This window comes from Mesoplodon mirus (genome assembly GCF_964341445.2).
Source record: "Mesoplodon mirus genome assembly, chromosome: 7".
In the NCBI taxonomy this organism is placed as follows: domain Eukaryota; kingdom Metazoa; phylum Chordata; class Mammalia; order Artiodactyla; family Ziphiidae; genus Mesoplodon; species Mesoplodon mirus.
Genome location: NC_138983.1, coordinates 131,755,080 through 131,776,271, shown reverse-complemented (window position 1 = coordinate 131,776,271; position 21,192 = coordinate 131,755,080). Strand labels below are relative to the sequence as shown.

At 39.1% G+C, this 21,192-nt stretch overlaps 2 protein-coding genes across 2 annotated transcripts; one reads left to right on the top strand and one right to left on the bottom strand.

Moving 5' to 3' along the window:
• Positions 1–1,220: 1,220 nt before the first annotated feature.
• On the top strand, positions 1,221–2,147 carry LOC309807487 (olfactory receptor 8B4-like; the record flags this gene model as incomplete). Its single annotated transcript, XM_082627173.1, is given in 3 exon segments — positions 1,221–1,870; positions 1,872–2,068; positions 2,071–2,147. Coding segments are annotated over 3 exon segments (921 nt in total). The 5' UTR covers positions 1,221–1,223.
• A 17,027-nt stretch (positions 2,148–19,174) lies between these two features.
• On the bottom strand, positions 19,175–20,085 carry LOC309808967 (olfactory receptor 8C8-like; the record flags this gene model as incomplete). The annotated part of the gene is given in 3 exon segments (XM_082629518.1): positions 19,175–19,363; positions 19,365–19,784; positions 19,786–20,085. Coding segments are annotated over 3 exon segments (909 nt in total).
• Between the last annotated feature and the right edge of the window lie 1,107 nt (positions 20,086–21,192).

Below are 21,192 nucleotides of genomic sequence, written 5' to 3'. Positions count from 1 at the left end.
TCAAAACTCCCTTTGAAAATTTAGAAATAGTGGCTAAAATTAGTTTGGGATCATCCTCTCTTAATGTCAAGTGTAAGTGCCAAGCTTTAATGAAGGATAGGAAAACTGAGGGTCCCCCCTCCAATTCAACACTAAACAACATGAAGTCCTTGGAGATAAGGAGAAGTTTGAGTAGAACACCTGAGTCCCAAGATGCTAGGTAAACATCATCATCCAGGCTGTAAACAAAGACAGTACAATTTCTTCCCTGTAGGGACATATCTATGAGAAGTTCCCAGGGGATTGAAACTGTATCTAATCAGATCCCTGAGATCATCAAGTAGCAGTTCTTCATGATATGCCAGCTAGGGTTCTGGTGAAAATGAGCGGTGCTGGGTTTTTTCTCCTAAAGTTGATGTATATACCATCTGGGAAAATCCACAAACAGAAATCTTGGTCTGTTCCTAGAGCACCTTGGAGACTGGGGTCTGTAAAAGCTCTGATTCTCAGCACCAATGGAATCAGAAGAGTTAAAACTTGAGGCTGTCTTCTTTATGCACTAACACCATTTTCTCCTTTGGGATAATGGAAAAAGAGATTGCATAGGGCCCAGGACTTTGGGGGCAAGGAGGAGGAAGGTGAATGTCTGACTCCCATTTTTCCTGATGGCTTTCTTTTAAACTCACAAATAAGGGGTCTGGGATGTATTGAGCCCTTCCCTACTCTTAACACTGACTCTGGTGTGAAATGCAGTGAAGGGACCGAGAGGAGGAAGGTAGGAGGTGCAAACAGAGGGGACACTCTTGGCTTTCTCCCCATGGCGGGAACCCCGTATCTAGTTGGGAGAGGGAGGCAGGATGAATGGAGACAGGAGAGCTCCTGTCTCTGAGCCTGAGGCAGTGGGCTCAGGTTGTACTCCTGCTGGCTCTTGGAAGGTCTTTCTGAGAGCCACTGGACAGCCAATTCAGGGGCTCCATCTCCTCATCTCCCAAGTGGGGACAGAACTCTTGCTGCCCATGCTAACAGACTCTAGCTTGGATTCACGATCAACCCAGGGGAGCTGAGATATAGTCATAGACACATTGTCAATAGCTTGGGGGGCATAGATGAGAGAAGAAAGGCACAAAGGAGGGCATCCATGCACTGGCTCATCTTCTAGACCTTTCTTCTATCAGCTATGCTTGTGCCTATAACCAGTCTATGTATTTTGCCCCTTGTTTCCACAGACAGCTCCCCAGAAGAGAATGGCTCTGAGAAACAGCTCCTCAGTGACTGAGTTTACCCTTGTGGGATTATCAGAACAGTTAGAGCTGCAGCTCCCCCTCTTCCTCCTGTTCTTAGGGATCTATGTGTTTACTATGGTGGGAAACTTGGGCTTGATCACCTTAATTGGGCTGAATTCTAGCCTTCACACTCCTATCTACTTTTTCCTCTTCAACTTGTCTTTTACAGATCTCTGTTTTTCCTGTGTGTTTACCCCCAAAATGTTGAATGATTTTGTGTCAGAAAACATCATTTCTTATGTGGGATGCATGACTCAACAATTTTTCTTCTGTTTCTTTGTCAATTCTGAGTGCTGTGTGTTGGTATTGATGGCTTATGAGTGCTATGTGGCTATCTGCAATCCTCTGCTGTACACGGTCACCATGTCGCCTCATGTCTGTTCTCTGATGATGTTTGGTTCGTATGTGATAGGGTTTTCTGGAGCCATGGCCCACACCAGAAGCATACTGAGACTGACCTTCCATGATTCCAACATCATTGACCATTATCTGTGTGAAGTCCTCCCCCTCTTGCAGCTCTCCTGCACCAGCATCCACATCAATGAGCTGGTGTTTTTTATTGTTGTTGGAGTGGTCATCACAATATCCCTTATCAGTATATTCATCTCATGCTTTGATTCTCTCCAGTATCCTCCGTATTCCTTCCACCGAGGGCAGGTCCAAAGCCTTTAGCACATGTGGCTCCCACGTTGCTGTGACTCTGTTCTTTGGGTCAGGGGCATTCACCTATTTAAAAACCTCTTTTCCTAGATCTATGGACCAGAGTAAATTGGCCTCAGTCTTCTACACCAATGTGGTTCCCATGCTCCCCCTCTGATCTACAGTTTGAGGAATAAGGATGTTAAAGTTGCTCTGAGAAAAACCCTGAAGAGAGTGCTCTTCTGATAGTTCTGTTTGTATCAGTTATTTACTGGTAAGCATCATACTCAAGAATTTTTTATCTACAGGTGTAGGAATTTTAATCTTTTTTCCTTAAGGGGGGTGTTCTCTCTACTTAAAAAAATCTCAAATCCCTTACTTATACTCTTTTTGAGGTTTATACTGGTTCACTGCATGCAATTTAGCATCTATTAAGTGCCTATTGTTTACTGGACTGTATACTAGGTCCAAGAGATGAGCAAGATGAGGCTCTATGCCTTCCATCCTTTTCTTGGTAGGCTAAATGGGTTTGTCCAAGCAACTATTCTGGCTGAGAGATGGGGCAGGTGGTGGTATGAAGGTCCAGGAGAGTGAATTTATTTTTTCTTCAGTTATGGGAGCAGGCTTACCAAAGACGAAAGGTAGATATACCTTGGGCCATGGGTAAGGTAAGTCTCCCAACTCTTAGAGAGGTTGCTTGGCTAGGAAGATTGTAAATCATCCCTTTCATATACATCCATGTACACAAAAGAGAAAACCTCACTTACGAGTTCTTTACATGGCCTGAAATGTAAAGATAAAATCTTTCTTTTCAAAGCTTCAAAACTCTTAGGCCATGGATTGGTAACCATGGGGTAGGTAGTTTATAACTGAGCCAAATTCTTGGGCCCTGGGCTCTAAGGCTGAAAGCAAAAGAATAAGGGAGAAATTCCATGGATTTACAAGATTATATTAACTGCTACCTCTATCCTGCCTGAGATACTGTGCATATTATAGGCATTTAGGACAATTCTTTTATTATTTACAATAGATTTAGATATTACTGTCTCTGAGACTGTGTGTATCTATGTGTGTGTGTATTATAGTTAACTATTAGAGAACCAGGAATAAAGAGGAGTCACATTACACTTTCCACTTGCAGGAAGACTTGGAAGGAATCCTGATTTTGAGTGCCAAAGACTGCTCTGTACTACTCTGTTGAAGATTCTGCTATTCTAGAATGGATAGCTCAGATTTTGAGGAGTACACCCTCATAAACTTCCCTGTGTGTTGGCAGGAAGGTGAACTTAGGGCCAAACCAACCCACATGGAATGATGGGAGAATGGAGACTCATGGTGGGGTCAGAAGAATGGGACCCTCTCTGTGTAAAGACTAGAACTTGGGGTGTCCATGAGATCATCTGTCAAGAGCATTTGGTACTTTTGGATACCGGAGAGTCATATAAAGTACTCGGTCTATATATTTTGCTTTGCTTATATTTTTCCAACTCACCCATAAAATTGGAGAGCTGCACAGTGTAGACTGGTATGAGAAACGAGGAAACAAGAGATGTAAGACCTTTCTCACATTTATCTCTGCTGACACTTGTTAGAAGTGGCGGCATTGTACTGAGAAGAAAGGTAGTTCAGGTGTTCCAGGTCATGGCCAGAAGCAAGGCATCCCGAGATGCAGCCGAGAACAGCACAGAGAAGCACCTTCAAAAACACCCTCCCTTTAGCGTATTTGGAGAAAATAAGTTTTATTTCACGTCTCCTCCTTAGTCATTTCCTTGCTGCAGGTGCTTCTCTGTGCTGTTCTCGGCTGCATCTCGGGATGCCTTGCTTCTGGCCATGACCTGGATTTAATATTGCTAAATCTCTCACATTACAGTTATCTTTGTCTTTTTAGTATAAAGGGACTTCTGGTAATTGAAGCTCTTATTTTCTTATGCTTTGAGACTCTCCCTCTTGATTTGTAGGTGGTTATTAGAAATGGTAGAAGAGGGCTTCCCTGGTGGCGCAGTGGTTGAGAGTCCGCCTGCCGATGCAGGGGACACGGGTTCATGCCCCGGTCTGGGAAGATCCCACATGCCACGGAGCGGCTGGGCCCGTGAGCCATGGCCGCTGGGCCTGTGCGTCCGGAGCCTGTGCTCCGCAACGGGAGAGGCCACAACAGTGAGAGGCCCACGTACCGCAAAAAAAAAAAAAAAAGAAATGGTAGGAGAGAAAAATAAACTTTCCTCTATCCATCTTAGGTTCATTGACTAGGGCCCTAAAATTAGAATGATGAAAGAGAGATTAACAAGAGAAAAACAAACAGAAATGTATTAACATGCATGTTGTACATATACACAGGAGTACTCAGGGATGAGTAACTCCAAGGGGTGGTTAGAACTTGGGCTTAAATAGCATCTTAACAAAGAATAAATTTGTAGAGAAGTTACAAGATAGAGGAAAAGGGTTTTGAGCTTCTGGGTGGTAAACTGTGGGAAAGTAAATATATGGGGAAAATTAATGGAGGATAAGATCTAATTAGTAATGTTTTTTAATGCAGGTTCTGCGGGTGAGGTCTCTGGGTTTAGAAGGGCCTAGAGTTGTCTCCAGTGATTAACTTCTGTCCCTAACTTCTGTCCCTCTGGTAGAGAAGGGAGAGGAACACCTCCACACATTTATGTGCTGCTTTTAGGTAGTAGGGAGAGATTTTCTTATATCTACTTTTTCTAAGTAGCCTTCAGTTCAAAATCCTTATCCCAGCACGGTATATTTTGGGTAGCATATATTCTGCTGCCATTAGGAACCATACCAAGAACAAAGTTACTGAGGGCACACAAAAATGCAATTCAAGGGCTTCCCTGGTGGCACAGTGGTTAAGAATCAGCCTGCCAATGCAGGGGACATGGGTCTGAGCCTTGGTTGGGGAAGATCCCACATGCCGCGGAGCGACTGAGCCCGTGTGCCACAACTACTTGAGCCTGCGCTCTAGAGCCCGCAAACCACAACTATTGAAGCCTGTGCACCTAGAGCCCGTGCTCTGAAACAAGAGAAGCCACGGCAATGAGAAGCCTGCGTACCACAACGAAGAGTAGCCCCCACTCACCACAACTAGAGAAAGCCTGTACACAGCAATGAAGACCCAACACAGCCAAAAATAGAAAAATAAATTAAATAAATAAATTTATTTTAAAAATGCAACCTAAATAGGGTCACGGACAGTGGGGCTCATTGACAGCTAACAGAGAAATATGACAAGAAAAATTAGGCTAGGAAATCCATAACTTCACAGAACAGCAAGAAGACTTGCTTATCTTTTAAGATTCACGCAACCATTTATGGGTTCAACAGATATTCACTAAATTCTCACTAAGTCACAGGTGAAGAGTTCAAGATTTTACTTAATGGGATCATTAGGACTTCAAACTGTCTTTTTTCCATTAATATGTATAACCACATGCCCTAATTAATAAATAAGCTGAGGAGGGTTTGATTGATACTACTTTCTGAAAACTGAGAATCCGAATTAGGACATTTGCCTACTTAGAACAATTTGACATCTCCTTGGAGGAGGGACAAGAGTATTTACAAGCTGACAGTTAATAAAAGAATAAGTATATTTAATAGTGTAAAATAGACACTAAGGAAGAGTTATTTTTGGTTAAAACTTGGTGGAGAAAAGGGAGCAGAGAGGATAAGAAGAGGAAATGTATTAGTTGTATCATTAAATTATAGTGATGATAGACACAGTAAGGGTATTTTATAAAGTTATTATAAAAGCATGCAACATTACAAAAATACAAACCAAAATTTCACACACGTAAGGAGGAAGAAAGGCAAATCACGTAGTGACGTAAAATAATGTAAATATAAAATGAGAAGTCATAACATAAAATACTATGATAGAACTAAAGCAAACATATATAAATAAATGTAAAAGTCCTAACCTCTTTATTAGTTGAAAAAGGATTAGGCTGCATCATAAAGCAAGATACAAATCCATGTTACATACAAACACCTATCTAGGGCTTCCCTGGTGGCACAGTGGTTGAGAGTCCGCCTGCCGATGCAGGGGACACGGGTTCGTGCCCCGGTCCGGGAAGATCCCACATGCCGCGGAGCGGCTGGGCCCGTGAGCCATGGCCGCTGAGCCTGCGTGTCCGGAGCCTTGCTCCGCAACAGGGGAGGCCACAGCAGTGAGAGGCCCGCGTACCACAAAAAAAAAAAAAAAAAAAAAAACTATCTAAAATCAAGTGATTCAGAAAGATTGATAATAAAATAGTGGCCAAAGACATACTAAGTAAATGCAAACAAATGAACAAGTATCAATAATATGGGTATCAACTAGAATGGAAGTCAGGCCAAAACTGTTAAGCAAGAAAACTATAATGTTACAGGGTAAATTTTACAATGTATATGTGAGCGTTGTGACTCTCTATGCCCTAAATAGTAAAACAGCAGAACCTATAAGAAGACATAAACACACTAATGGAAGGAAACTTTAAATTACCTTTCTCAATTCACGATAAAACAAGGTTACTGAAAAATCAGAAAAAGACATAGAAAATCCTGTCTAAATATAAGAATCAGAAAAATATAATTTATATATATCATTTACATGATATACTGTATATAAATTATCTGTACGTGTGTGTGTGTGTGTGTGTGTGTGTCTAGTTCTGTTTCCTAGAAACTAGAAACACATCTTATTAAGAGGTCAAGACAGTCACATAAATTGAATAGCTATTAGGTCATAAAAGCAAACCTCAATAAATGTTATATATTAGAAATAGCACAATGTCCTCTGATCACTGTGTAATAAAACTAAAACTTAATTACATAAGTAATTAAGAAAAAAAGTCCTCTATTATCTAAATAATAAAAACTAACTTTAAAGGTACTTACAGGTGAGAGAAAACTGCAAAATTACAAAACATCTAGAAAATGGATATGAAAATGCAACATTTCACAACTCATGGGATATGTGTACTGCTAAAGCAGAAATATAACATATAACCTTAAATACTGTATCAATAAAGAGAACAATGAAAATAAATTAAGCACTTAATAAATCAGGAAAAGACATAATAAAACCAAGAAAATGAAAACAGAGGGTAGGAATTAATAAAGTTAAAATAAAAAATACTGAATTAGAAAACAGAAAATAGTAGAATTAATGAATAAATAGATCAACTACTATCTATTCTAAACTCAGAATAAAAAGGAAGGGGAACAAATACTAAATTTAAGAAATATGGGAGAATTAGAAATGGAGGAAATAAAAAACTTCAAACTAATTTGTTTTGCTCTATTCAAATGGATTAAAAAGCTTGGATGAAACAGTCCATTTTCTAGGAAAATGTGATTCAGTAAAACTAATGCTGTAACATGTAGAAAACCTAAAGAGTCCAATTCCATAAAATAAAGTTGTCAAGAGTTATATACCAGTCCCAAACGGTTTCACAGAAGAATTCTACCAAAGAACAAATAATTCCAATACTATTTAAACTGATCTAAAGCCTAAAAAAGGAAGAAAAACTCCAAAATTATTTTTATGAGATAACACTGATGCCAAAATCCACACGACTGCATACAAAAAAGGACCAACCTCATTTATGAAATCAACACAAAAATCCTAAATAAAATATTAGCAGATATTTCAGCAGCAGAAAAAAACAGTAGCTCATCATATCTAAGTAGGGTTCATTACATGGCTGCATGGATGGTTCAATATTAGGAAATCTACTAATATAATTTATGTATTAATAGGGCTAAAGAGAAAAAATCATATGATCATCTCCATAGATGCTGAGAAGATATCAATTCATCATACAATTGTGACTAAATTCACCTCATAAAATAGGTCTTGATAGAGCCAGTTTGAAGTTTGGATCTCTCTCTCTCTCTCTCTCAGCTAGAACTAAAAACCTTATTGGACTTATTCCATTTAATTTTATTTCTAGCTATATATAATGCTCATCAAACTGCCTGCCCTCTTTGGACTAAATTCACAGAGACATCTCATTTGTCATATTTCTTTCCTGGCCCTGAGTAACTCATGCTATATTAGGTAAAATGTAACATTTCACTGTCTTATTCACTTGTATTTATAGCTCCTTTTATTTTCTAGCTGTTTCCAAGTTCTGGACAAATATTCTGGGTTTCACAATTTTAAGAGCAAAAACCACAGTATATTGTCCTTAGCTAAGGGCCAAAGGGCTATCTGCAGCATGAAGTTTCTTTGTTTTCTTAACTGTGCAAAACAGCTCCCTAGTGCAAATGAAGATCTTTTATTCCTCTTTGAAAAAGGAAAGAAATGTGGCAGAGAAACTTCCTAGCAGCGGACTGTACCTTTCCATGCAACTCCCACTTGCCTTTAGCTTCTTAGAAGGTAGAAATAATGTGTATTCTCCTGGCTATCATCTTTTATAGAGGAGTAAACTGAATTCCAGAGTTAAGAATCTGCTGAAGGTCACGAGAATATGGTAGATCCTATTTTTAAACTCCACTTTATTGGACTCCAACTCCTACACTTTTTTGCACAAATACACATCGCTTTCTAGAAAGGAATGTAAAGAAACAGGAATATGAAATAGAGAAATATGAGAGGAACAGAGAACGTGACAATCTGGAGAAATGGTTGCAAATCAGCATGAAAGATAGGATGGACACGGTGTTGGTGTCCCAAATCCCTGTGAGTGAGATATAGTTTACTTTGGTTTAAGAGTCCAAAATAGACACTTGCACATATTCTTAAAAAGTTTGTCTCCAGGGCTGGATGAAGAAAGTCAGCTACAAGGGAACATTTAATCTTGCTTTGTTTTCAACAATAACTCTAACGAGACTGGAGAATGCATCAACCTCATTCTGGGAATACGACAGAATCTTTAGGGACACTGTGTATAGTTAAAAAAAAAATTATTGTCACATGATTTTGTATATTTGAAAATAAATTAAGTACAAATAATGTCATAATGCAATTTAGTGATATAAAATACTCTGGTGAGAATACCTAAAAGAATTTATCTTCTTAACACCATTTATTCTAAAGAATGGCAAATAAAACTACTCCTTGGAGGTATATATCAGAGCCTTGGGATTTGTAAAATTTAAATTTTTATCAAATGGTTTTAAGATGGTTAAACACACTGCTTTATAGGAATAAATTTAGATCATAAGTTATATTGGTGAGCATTTAAAACTAGATTTTACGTTCATGACACTTTCTATAAATATACATTATATAATCACTAACTTATAAAATCTTTCTTTCACTCAACTTTTTATTGTATTCCTACTATATTCCAGGTTTGGGGGATAGCGCAGTAAACGAAACAAAACAAAAAATACTCGGAGCTTAGATTCAACTTATTTGTTAAATTGGAATAATTAGTTCATATTTGTGTATGTTATTTATATTGTGATTACCATGTCTCATCCATTCTTTCCTCACCGCATAATGTAGTAAGCATCCAGTAAGTTTTGCAAATTGAATATATTCAACCTGCTTAATTTAAATTTTGCACTAACACACATCTTTTTAAAAAGTTTATGTGTTTTAACAATGAATTGAAAATTTTATATAATGAGTTATGTAAAATCTCTGGTTATACACTTAGGGGCCTAAAAATATTCAAAATATAAATTTTAAACTAAATTCACTTTTTTTAAGAACAACTTCACTAAGTCACCAGCACAACCTGGTGGCTGCTTAAATGAATTACTTGGTTCAGTGTTGAAAAGTTTCTCTTGCGAGTTGTGTCTCCATTCTTGTACTGACCTGGCTTTTTCTTTTTTGTATTTAAAAATCACATTAAGAAGCTTATAACTATCATAATTAAAATTTACACAATTTTTTGTAAAACAAATATAGGTATTTCAAAATCCTACACATACTGGTCCTCTAATAGCAATGTGATTGGATGATTTGTCTCCTCTCCAAGTTAATTAATTTCTAGAGGGCAAGAAGAGCATCACGAAGTTTTAAATTATAATCCTGCTCCCCACAGGAACTTAATATTCTTCAAATTAAAAGCAATTATTGTTTTACTGCTTTGCAACATGTTAAAGGGTTTGTGTGTTTTGCAGGTGATCTATACCCATTTAATAGAGTCTGGGATTTTGTCAGATTCATGATATCTATAATCTGAGATGGCTCTTCTTCCAAGTGATCATGACTAGAAATAACTGGGAAGAAGCTGAATGATCATTTGCCAGAAATGTCTTAAAAGGTATTTCACCATGGAAGGGGGTGGTTGCACTAGATGACCTCTAATTCTAAGATTTTAAAACTACTAATGAGTCATTAAAATCGATCATTTTTGTCTGCTTGTACTTCCACTAGCTAATGCAGGAATTCAACTCCTGTGAAATTTCCTCAAGAATTTCTGGGAATCTCCGGAAAGATCTTGTTGTGCTCAGGAACCAGTTGTCTCACTGGCAGCACACTACTCCCTTCTGCAACCTTCCCTGTACCCCAAGACTGGAGGATACGCTGCTCTGCAGAGCAGAAGATCAGCTGCTCCTGCCCCCGAGTTTCTGTCAGATGTGCCTGCTGCCCTCTCTTGCCACAGCTCAGACACCAGCCCATGGGAGTACAGCCACATTCTCCAAGGCTGTTACCAGGCCCTGACACAGAATTCCCCTTCCTTGGTCCCTGTTTCCCACCTCCCACACACATCTGCTGCTCTGGATGGTGGCCACTTTCATTGCTTTTATCCTTTTTCACATATCCCTGTAAGAAGCATTTAAATGAGCATCTATAATGTACTGGGCCCTGCATTTGGCACTGGGGATACAGCACTGAGCTATGCAGATATGGTTCTAGTTCTCATGAAGCATTCATCCCAACAAATAAATATGGAGCCAAATCAGATCATCTCACCATGAATTAATGAAATCCACAACTTCATCAGACATTATGAATCTCCTCTGGGTTCATCTGAACTCCTGCTAAATAAGTATTGATTTTACTTGCTTTGGTAAATAACACAATCTTTATTGAGTTTTAGATGAAATTGTAGGCTTAATCTAAACAATAAAAATCCAAGTGAATCACAGATTAAAAACATCTGTGATTCACTTGAGTGAGTTATATCATTAATCACTGTGATATATGATGTGTGATATGCGATATGGAGATGATGGAGTTCCTAAATCTTTAAGCAGCCCAGAAACTGAGTATTTTGAAGCCTTGGTCTTCCTTTCCCCTTTATGTTCAGGATTGTATGAAGCTTTCATTGCTACAAAGCTGGTAGAAATCTTCCCTGGAAAGGAAGAGTATGGATGCTTTTGGGAATGGAGAGAATTGAAGAGAAATTTCTGGAAGGATAGTCCAGGTGAAGAATAACTAAAATGTTATTTGGATGCAGAAGTAGTGGAAGGGGTAGGGAAGAAAGGTGGATTTTGGCTGTGTTGGGCATGGGCAACCTCGTACACACAAGGAGAATGAGTCATAAAAGCATGTAGGGATCGGGCATATATTATCAACTCTTTGATGCTGAATACTGAGCCTAAGTTGTTTGAATGTAACTTTATTTTCATCATCCTGTACTGATGTGAGATGAAAAACACACACTTCTAGTGGGCCCATTTTGAATCTCTGGAATCCCTTGGTGTGTTGGGTGGCTTTATTAGTGGGGAAATTTATTCAGGTAGGAGCAACATGCACATAGGATGCCCCATAACAATATGTGCTAAGGACACACTAAAGTTTAAGAAAGCTGTTCTAGTACATACAACGTTGATTACATTGATATTGTTCATCTCAAGTTAAATTCAAGATAACAATAAAATTAATCTAAATGGGCGATATCCTAAGATTTTAGTTTCAAGGAGAATACAATTTTTTAAATTCCCTTAAATGCCTTAATTTCTCTGTTTCTGAGATAAAAGCCTATATCTTTTATCTTTTTTTAAAATTAAACCTTTTAAATAGTAGATTAACATGCAGTTATAAAAATAATGCAGGGATCCCACGTATCCTCTATTCAATTTCCCCCAATGGTAACATCTTAAGACTACAGTATAATAGCACAACCAGGATATTGACACTGATACAATGTGTTGATCTTATTCAGATTTTCCCAGTTTTACTTTTATTCATTCATGTATGCGTGTGTGTGTGTGTGTGTGTGTGTGTGTGTGTGTGTTTGGCTACGTTGCGTCTTCCTTGCTGTGCGCGGGCTTTCTCCAGTTGCAGCGAGTGGGGGCTACTCTTCATTGCGGTGCGTGGGCTTCTCATTGTGGTGGTTTCTCTTGTTGCGAAGCACAGAATCTAGGGCGTGCAGGCTTCAGCAGTTGTGGCTTCCCGGCTCTAGAGCGCAGACTCAGTATTTGTGGTGCGTGGGCTTAGTTGCTCCGCAGCATGTGGGATCTTCTCAGACCAGGGATTGAACCCGTGTCCCCTGCATTGACAGGTGGATTCTTAACCTCTGCACCATCAGGGAAGTCCTTGACTGTGTGTTTAATTCTGTACAATTTTTATCACATACGTAGGTTCGTGTATTTGATACCACAGCCAATATACATCACAGTTTTATCACCACAAAGATCCCTTGTGGGGCTTCCCTGGTGGCGCAGTGGTTGAGAGTCCGCCTGCTGATGCAGGGGACAGGGGTTCGTGCCCCGGTCCGGGAGGATCCCACATGCCGCGGAGCGGCTGGGCCCGTGAGCCAGGGTCGCTGAGCCTGCGCGTCCGGAGCCTGTGCTCCACAACGGGAGAGGCCACAACAGCGATAGGTCCGCATACCGCAAAAAAAAAAAAAAATTATTTGCCATTGTATCAAGATGTCAGGGTTCTTTTTTGATATGTAGGCAACAGGTTTCTAACCTTGGAAATACATAGGAGAGAAGAGTGTGGAGCTGAGAGACAATAAGCATTATCTGGTACTTGCTGTCTTGTTTATTCTCTTCTGTTCCACATTTAATCCTGAATAAATAGTGTGGGTTCCAGAGTCCACAGTGAGTTAAATTAACATTATGCTGAATTTAGCTGGGCACCAAAGTGCCACGGTATTATCACCAAATATCTTGAGAATGTGACTTAAGAGTAGCTTAAATTAGACAATTCAGGTGAACTAAGTCTTTTTGATCCTGTCTTCCTCATACTTTTTAACAAAAGGAAAATTTGCACGTAACTTACCTCTAACACTTTCTAGAGGCAAAACCCCAAAATCATAGCAGATGAGGTTGATGTTACATGAAAGAGGATTCATTACTGGCAAAGCCAATAATGACATTACTTGCCAGAGTGGGAAGCTAGAATTTTCTCTTTTGATAAGTGAGGTACAGAGGAGGTTACAAAAACTACCACTTGCAATCATTAATCATGAATCAAAACACCCTAAAACCAGTTTTCACAATGTTTAACTTTTCATATACATATCTTTGGCCAGTATGTCCATGATTTGGCATATATGGATGCAGGGGAAAATCCTGTCTCAGGATTTATGTTGATAAGCAAGTCACTCTAGTAATTTACAGAAAGAATATTGGGGATGCAGGCACTTGGTGTGAGCCTGTAAAGCTATACTTGGAGAAAAGGCAGAACCGAGGCAACCCAGAGGCCAACAGCAGGGCATATTCAGCAGGAACAGTCTTGCTACAACGCCACACCCCTGCTCCATACAACTGACACGGCCCCTGGACACGCTGCAGCCACCAAAATGGTTCCCAACTGTCCGACTGTGTTCACATCATTCCCATCAGATTAATTTCTCCAGTGGAAGCATGCAATTGGCTGCGTCTAGGTCAATGTGCTGCTTTTCTGTGAGCCTAGGGACATGGGGGAGGTGTTTCTCTCCTACATGGATTCTCCAGTGGGAAGTTGGGCACTCAATCTCATCAACATGACACTGAATGGAAGATTATCCTCCAAGATACATGCCCACACATTTTTTTCATATCTACTGAAAGAGTGAACTTATATTTTCAACTCTGGTTAGTTGTTTATTTACATAATATCCAGTATGACATTTGGTAGTGGAGCACTTGCTGTTTTCCCTTGCATGTGATTAAATTGATGCCAAGACAGTTCAGGTCATCTTCCTGTAACCTGTTTCAATTTGTTTTCATATTTTTAAGATGCTTTTTATTTCTGGAATCAGCATTGAATACTGGTGGAACGAAATAGTAAGCCAGCTGGCAAAGTAGAAATATAAGCTCCAGAGGCTTAGCCCCAGTATCATGAAAAGAAGTACAGAAGGATGGATTTGGACTGAGAGGTAATTTAAACTTACATGAAGCAAAGAAATAGGTTCTATTACGGCAACTGGACCATATTCATCAAATTTACATATACACATATCCTTAGGCTTAATAAATGCACTGTAAAAACTTACACACATGCCTAACGATTTATATACTGGTTTACTAATTTTAACCTTTTTTCATAATAACAAAAAACTGGGATTAACCTAGTTATCCATCAAAAAGAGACTGTTCAAATACTTTTTTGGACATTTGTACAAAAATTTTATGTAGGTGTACTAAAAACTAAGACTATCTTTATATATATGACATATATCATATATGACTATACATATATATATATGATGTGATCTCCAGTCTGGACTGGTTGCTTTTAGGCTAGCTGCACAGCTGTCACCCTGGGACTTCACTAGTCTTCTAAATTTACTCTTTCCTGGATCCTAAGTCTTACTCGTTCTCTAGCTGTGTCTCAAGAAATGGTATACATAAGATAAAAAGCAGGTTAAACCAGTGTGCACACAGAATGCTACCATTTCTGTAACATCAGTGGGCTAATGTATATGCACTTTATTATACGTGAAGAAAATGTCACTGACAGCACTGACAGTAACTGATAGGACTGGCCGCCTCCTGGGAGAACAAGCAGGTAACTGGGGGACGTGGAATGTGAGGGAGACTTTTCATTGTATATCCTTTCTGTAGCTTTTGAATTTTGAACCATGTGAATGCATTATGGACTCAAAAACTAAATAAGTAAAAAGGACCCCAATACTAAGAAGCCATATTTCCCTTATATAATGAGTTATTAATTCTATATATACATATAGGAAAGGAGAAAAATCTAGACAGAGATGGTGGTGGTGGTAAAAGAACGCAGTAAAAGTAAACTTTCCAGAGGAAATACCATCCTAAGAAGAAATATCAGTAAGAAGTCTAAAAGGCATGAGAGAGTATGGCATCAGGAACAGTGCTTTCATAGAAGGAAATCTTTACTGACACAGGAAAATGCTCATGACAGAAAGGGATCAAAAAACAGAGAGCAGGAGCAAAGGACATAATCCATATAATGAAAGGGCATCCTATAGAATGGGAAAAAATATTGGCAAACCATATATCTGATAAAGGTTTAATTATACAAGGGACTCATACAACTCCATAGCAAAACAAAACAAAACAAAACAAAACCTGATTAAAAAATGGACAAAAGAACTGAATAGATATTTTTCCAAAGAAGACATACAAATGGCCAACAGGTATACGAAAAAGTGCTCAACAACACTAATTATCAGGGAAACGAAAATCAAAACCACAATGAGATACCACCTCACACCTGTTAAGATGGCTTTTACCAAAAAGACAAGCAATAGCAAGTGTTAGTGAGGATGCAGAGAAAAGGGAACCCTTGTACACTGCTAGTGGGAAAGTAAATTGGTTCAGCCACTGTGGAAAACAGTATGGCGGCTCCTCAAAAAATTAAAAGTAGAACTGCCATACAATCCAGTAATTCCACTTCTGGGTATATATCCAAAGGAAATGAAATCAAGATTTTGAAGAAATATCTGTAATTCTATATTCATTGCAACATTATTTACAATAGCCAAGATATGGAAACAATCAAAATGTCCATCAATGGATGAATGGATAAAGAATATGTGATACACACACACACACACACACACACACACACACATTGGAATATTATTCATCCATGAAAGAGGGAAATCCTGCCATTTGCAACAACATGGATGGACCCTGAGAACACGGTGCTAAGTGAAATAAGCCAGACACAGAAAGACAAATACTGCATGATCTCACTTCTATGTGGAATCTAAAAAAAGTCAAACTCATAGAAGCAGAGAGTAGAATGGTGATGGCCAGGGGCTAAGGGGTGTAGGGAATGGCAAGATGTTGGTCAAAGGGTACAAGCTTTCAATTAGGACAGGAATAAGTTCTGGGGATTTATACTTTAAATTTACTAAGGGAGTAGATCTTAAGTGTTTTCACCACACACAAAAAGTGGTAACTATGTGAGCTGATGGATGGGTTAACTAGCTTGACTGTGGTAATCATTTCGCAATGTGTGTGTGTGTTTATGTATATATATATATATATATAATCATGTTTTATGCCTTAAATACATACAATTTTTATTTGTCAGTTTTATCTCAGTAAAACTGGGAAAAAGAATGCATAAATTTATGTGTACTATCACTCCAATTTCCCCCTAAATATATCTGCAGATGTAAAGAGAAAAGACTTGAAGGTAACACACCAATGATGAAGGGTAGTTTTCTCAGTGTGGTATCTGATACCTAGCAATCTAGTAGCCTAAAACTTAGGGCAAGGCAACTGTCAATCCTACTGAGGAAACTGAAAAGCAATCCATTTTAACCATGGTTCAAGCCATGCATGAGGACTGTGCACAACAGCAGGGATACGTCTGTTATATTTCTGCTGCCACCCTTAGAAACAAAATTTTACCTACCATGATGCATTTTGGGGTTCTAAAAATGCCACAGCCGCTTTGCAGGCACACCTAATTTATTTACTTGGTTTTATTATCTTCTACTAACACGTGCATAGGTTACATTTTGGAGACAGGTTTTATTTTATTATATTTTATTTTGTCTTTTTTTAACATCTTTATTGGAGTATAATTGCTTTACAATGGTGTGTTAGTTTCTGCTTTATAACAAAGTGAATCAGTTACACATACACATATGTTCCCCTATCTCTTCCCTCTTGCATCTCCCTCCCTCCCTCCCTCCCTACCCCACCCCTCTAAGTGGTCACAAAGCACCGAGCTGATCTCCCTGTGCTATGCGGCTGCTTCCCACTAGCTATCTATTTTACGGTTGGTAGTGCATATATGTCCATGCCACTCTCACTTTGTCCCAGCTTACCCTTCCCCCTCCCCATATCCTCAAGTCCATTCTCTAGTAGGTCTGTGTCTTTATTCCCGTCTTACCCCTAGATACTTCATAACTTTTTTTTTTCTTAGATTCCATATATATGTGTTAGCATACGGTATTTGTTTTTCTCTTTCTGACTTACTTCACTCTGTATGACAGACTCTAGGTCCATCAACCTCACTACAAATAACTCAATTTCGTTTCTTTTTATGGCTGAGTAATATTCCATTATATATATGTGCCACATCTTCTTTATCCATTCATCTGTTGATGGACACTTAGGTTGCTTCCATGTCCTGGCTATTGTAAATAGAGCTGCAATGAACATATTGGTACATGACTCTTTTTGAATTATGGTTTGCTCAGGGTATATGCCCAGTAGTGGGATTGCTGGGTCGTATGGTAGTTCTATTTGTAGTTTTTTAAGGAAACTCCATACTGTTCTCCATAGTGGCTGTATCAATTTACATTCCCACCAACAGTGCAAGAGTGTTCCCTTTTCTCCACACCCACTCCAGCATTTATTGTTTCTAGATTTTTTGATGATGGCCATTCTGACCAGTGTGAGATGACCCACTGCCTACAGAAATGGAAATAAAAACAAAAATAAACAAATAGGACCTAATGAAACTTCAAAGCTTTTGCACAGCAAAGGAAACCATAAACAAGACCAAAAGACAACCCTCAGAATGGGACAAAATATTTGCAAATGAAGCAACTGACAAAGGATTAATCTCCAAAATTTACAAGCAGCTCATGCAGCTCAATAACAAAAAAACAAACAAACCAATTCTAAAATGGGCAGAAGACCTAAATAGTCACTTCTCCAAAGAAGATATACAGATTACCAACAAACACATGAAAGAATGTTCAACATCATTCATCACTGGAGACAGGTTTTAAATTTCATGTATATAATAACTAGTACAACAAATCCCTATTTTATCTTAGTTTCTGAAGGTAAGATTGCATGCTTTTCCTAATTTATTTTGTAACCAAACCAAACAGTTCTTCTTTTCTCCAAAAGGGATACAACTTCTTCAGGAGGAACATGTTAGTTTGCAAACAGGAGTGTTGTTTACCTGAAACAGTCAATTTGAAAGATACCTATGTTATAATAGACCCAGGAAAACCCAAAAGCTGAAGGATTCCATCACCACTAGACCTGTCTTATCGGAAATGCAGACGGCTGTACTTCAAACTGAAAAAAGAATGGCATTTCCTTCTATTGTATCAAACCAGACTCTTCACCGTTTTGAAGATTTATGGCCACGAATTTTAAGAAAACTCCTTTTCTGAAAAAAAGGAAGTTTTTACTAACAAAAACTTTTAGTTTGCCTTAGAGAAAAAATCTGTATCAAACAAGTTCAAACTATTAATTTCATGAATATTTATTTTACCAGATTCTAGTCTAACCATGTTGGAGAAAGGAGTAAACACTAGGTGGTCAAATTCTATTTGATTAGGCAGAGACGTAAACAAAATTATGTACATGTACATTACATATTATGTACATATCTGACACATGTATATATACATATATATCATACCCCTGATGCTATTACAACGAGTCAGACTGAACTGATTTAAAGTAATTAGATTCATTTCTCTCAGTTCCTAATTGGTATTAACACATTCCATACTTATAAGCTAATACTTGTGATCTCTGTTAAGTAAGCATAAGTATCTCATAGATATTATTGAAGCTTTGCTGAGTTTGGAAATGCAGTACTATAGAAACCATGACTAAAAGAGCACTGAAATTCTACAAAATGTATAACTTACACAGAAGGAACTCCTCAAATGGTTAAAAAACAGAAAGGACTACATTAACATTGTTTTTAGGGAAAACAAAGAGGGGTGGCCGCATCAGACCACATTCATGCTGATGTATGAAAAGTACATGGAAAGAGGCAAAGTGGGAGGTGGTGTGAAAAGGAGTAGCAATCAAGCTGAGACTCTGGAGCCCACTGTTAAGACTAAAGCTCATTCAGTGAGTAAGCATGAAACTGAGAACAATCATGAGACTCAATAATATTTGCATGTTTAAATGGCATGATTAGACAGAAAAAAGGATCTAAGGCAAAAACCTTGTCCTGAAGAAAATTATGGGAAAACACATTCTCACACACACACACACACACCCCCAACAACCCAACAACCCAGCAATATTGGTTCTGCTTAGTTCGCAACTCTCTTTAGGGTTTTCTTCAGAGCAAGTTTGACATCCTTATTCCTTAGACTATAGATGAGGGGGTTCAACATTGGGACTATATTGGTATAAAATACTGAGAAGAACTTCCCCTGGCCCACAGAACCATCAGAAAAGGTCTTGAGATGTGTAAACAACCCAGAACCATAGAAGAGGGCAAACAGTTATTATGTGGGACCCACAAGTACTGAGGGCTTTGGACCAGCCCTGAGCTGATGAGATGTGGAGGATACTGGAGAGGATCAAAGCATGAGAAACAAAAATAACGAAGCTACATATTATTACAACTGTGCTCACAGTAACGGAATCCACCAGCTCACTGGCATCAGTACTGCTGCAGGACAGCTGGAGGAGGGAGAAGATGTTACACATGTAATGGTTGATGATGCTGGAATCACAAAAGGATAATCTGACCATGTGCCCTGTGTGGGCCACGGCACCGGCAAACGCCATTACATATGAACCAAACATCAGCAAAGGAGAGACCTGAGGGGACACGGTGACTGTGTACAAAAGGGGCTTACAGATGGACACATAGCGATCATAGGCCATGGCTGTCAACACATAGCATTCAGAATGGACAAAGAAACAGAAAAGAAAAACCCAGCAGAGTCACGCATCCTGCAAAGGAGATGATGTTCTCTGACACAAAGCTCATCAGCCGTTTAGGCGTAATGACCAAGGAGTTGCAGAGATCTATGAAGGATAGGTTGAAGACCAAAAAATACATGGGAGTGTGAAGATGAAAGTTCAGGCATATCTGATTAATTAAGCTCAAATTCCCTACCACAGTGACCATACAGTTCAATAAGAAGAGGAAGAAGAGGGGTATGTGCAGTTGACTTTGGTCTGTAAGTCCTACCAGGATGAACTGAGTCATTTTCCACAGACATTATCGGCAGGGGTGTGATCTGAGAGGAAATGAGAAAACAATGTCACAGCAAGAAGAGACTGAAATCCTTTCTTTCTAGACTGAGGACTTGTTCCATGGGGGCTCAAGTGTGACTGTTGGGACAGCACTCTAGAAGAGCCAGAGTGACAACTCCGTATCTTTCAACTTTCTTCTCTTATCTGTCCTTTCCTTCCATGTTTTCAAATCTCAGCTGCAACTCCTCACCTCCCTTGGGCTGACACGATCCAGGATAAAGTCTTTCATCAGGGGTCCAAAGTGATGTCCACATCTGAGAGATAAGGAAACCATATCTTGAAGAGATGAGTAGGCTGACCAAGGCCATACAGCAAGAGAGCAAAGGAGTCCAGAGTGGTACCCGGGACTCCTTCCTATGGAATTTCCTGAAGCCTGGGACAGTGAGGTCACTGTGATCCCCACTCTGCCCACTGCTCAACCTATTCTCTTCCTCCTACCTTTCAGAAACTCAGCACCAGGCTTAGCAAAAGTACTGAGAGTGATCCTGCATTCCTCCCACCCATTCCCTTTATCCAATCTTACCTTAAAATCACAATGGATTGTTTAAGAAGGGCAGGTGGCCTCCCACATCTCTCCACTGCTGTAGCGGTGGGAATGAAAACATCAGAACAGAGAAGACTCGCCCCCCAACTTCCTTCGACCTGGAGACTTCACTACTACCAGGCCTTATGTGCTCTTTTCCCTTCACTGGCCGGAAGGAGACAGAGGTTTTGACAAAGGAGGAGGCAACATCCCTTCTGTCTGTAGAGTCGCATATGTCTTCAGGGCAAGGCAAATGCATCAGCTTTATGTCTCCAAACCATCAGCGGGCTAATAGTGTGAACCCATCTTATTCTCTGTGGATCTCAGCAACTTGTTTGGAAGCTTGGAAAATGAGCCTCATTTAGGATCACAGTTTGATCAGGCTCCTTAGGGGAGAAATTACTGAGCCTGTGTTTACATCTTTTGTTAGTAAGTTGATATTGGTAGACATTTGGGACTCAATGTTCTTCTCCAACTATCAGTTCACATTAAGAATGTATTGATGTGTAATAAATTATCATAAACTTAGTGGCTTAA